Source organism: Numida meleagris, unplaced genomic scaffold (genome assembly GCF_002078875.1).
Source record: "Numida meleagris isolate 19003 breed g44 Domestic line unplaced genomic scaffold, NumMel1.0 unplaced_Scaffold283, whole genome shotgun sequence".
NCBI lineage: Eukaryota > Metazoa > Chordata > Aves > Galliformes > Numididae > Numida > Numida meleagris.
Window position 1 is genome coordinate 40,709 of NW_018364534.1, and position 1,537 is coordinate 42,245.

The following is a 1,537-nucleotide window of genomic DNA, read 5'->3' on the forward strand; positions in this document are numbered from 1 at the left end:
GATTTTAGTTCAAGAGCTCCACTGCTTCATGCAGCTTCTTTATGGTATAGAGGAACGGGTACCTGAGAGGTTGTAGATGCTGGAGCCGTCATCGGCCGAGCTCTGCAGTGTGAATGAAGCACGCCTGCTGCCAGACCGAGCCACGGGCTTCTCTGGTGCCCTGTGGAATTAATATCACGGAGTCACAGATCCACAGGGGCTGAAGGGAACTCTGGAGCTCCCCCAGTCCGACTTCCCCTAGAGTAGGATGCACAGGAAAGCATCCCAGTGGGTCTGGAGATCTCCATGGAAGGAGACAACCCCCCCCAAACACCTCTCTGTGCCAGGGCTCTGCCACCCTCACAGCACAGAACTTCTCTCTCCTGCTCGGATGGAACGCCCTGAGCTCCAGTTTGTGCCCAGTGCCCCCCAGTCCTGTCACTGGGCACCACCAAACGCAGCCTGGCCCCATCCTCCTGGCCCCCACCCTTCAGATGCTGAGCAGCACTGACCAGATCCCTCTCAGCCTTCTCCTCCCCAGGTGCACAGCCCCGGGGCTCTCAGCCTGGCCCCATCTGGAGATGCTCCAGGCCCCCACCATCTCTGCACCCTCCACTGGGCTCAGTTCCTGAACTGGGGAGCCCAGCACTGAGCCCAGTGCTCCAGATGGGGCCTCCCCAGTGCAGAGCAGAGGGGAGGAGCACCTCCCTCACCCTGCTGGCTGCACTCTGGGCAATGCACCCCAGGCTCCCATTGGCCTTCTTGGCCATCAGGGCACAGTGCTGGCTCATGGTCAACTGTTGGCCAACCACTGGTCGACTGCTGGTCATCCTGTTGGCCACCATTGGCCTTCTGGGCCACCAGGGCACACTGCTGGCTCATGGCTGGCCACCAGGACCCCCAAGTCCTTCTCGGCAGAGCTCTTTTCCACCAGCTCAGCCCCAGCTTGGACTGATGCGTGCAGCTGTTTCTCCCCAGGCGTCCCTCACCTGGCTGCTGCTGCCGCCGCCTGTACTTACCGTATCAGCACAAAGCTGATTTATTAACAAGGCTCTGTAGTTCATTACCTAACACCACGCAGCAGCAGCAGCACCTGCTCCCAGCCCCAGGCAGAACTGGATGGGGTCGATGTATACGTACTGCTGCTCGGAGTCAGCCAGGGAGAGCTGCTTCAGGCCCAGGCTGACCGTCCTGGGCTTGGGGACGGGGGGAGGGCTGCGTTTGGGAAGCGCTCCTTTCTTACACCAGATGGCGAAGCTACCGATTTCCCTAGGGAAAACAAAACAAAGAAATGGGTGAAAAACGACAAAAACGGGGAAATGGAACGTTTTGCATCAGGAACAAAGGGCCAGAACGCAGGAGGAAGCGGGGGGGGGAAGGGGAGGAAAGGCTAAACAGTAACAAGCAGCCCATTTTTCGTGCGTTTTGGTTTCTTCCTTTACCCGATCTTCATGTATTGCGGCACAGCCCTGCTCTTCCCGCTCAGTTTGATGTCAAACACGGCCGTGTCCGTGGCCCCGTAGGGCTGCAGCCTCACGTAGAGCCGCTTCTTGCGGGA

At 59.1% G+C, this 1,537-nt stretch overlaps 1 protein-coding gene across 1 annotated transcript in view; it reads right to left on the reverse strand.

Moving 5' to 3' along the window:
* Positions 1-1,537, reverse strand: part of MVB12A (multivesicular body subunit 12A) — a 3,176-nt gene that overhangs the window by 908 nt on the left and 731 nt on the right. The window contains exons 4-6 of the mRNA XM_021382726.1: positions 1,422-1,537; positions 1,120-1,248; positions 63-160 (exon numbers count right to left, since the gene is read on the reverse strand). The exon at positions 1,422-1,537 is cut by the window's right edge and continues 24 nt beyond it. Of these exons, the coding sequence (XP_021238401.1) occupies positions 63-160; positions 1,120-1,248; positions 1,422-1,537 (343 nt within the window). The remainder of the gene's footprint in view (positions 1-62; positions 161-1,119; positions 1,249-1,421) is intronic.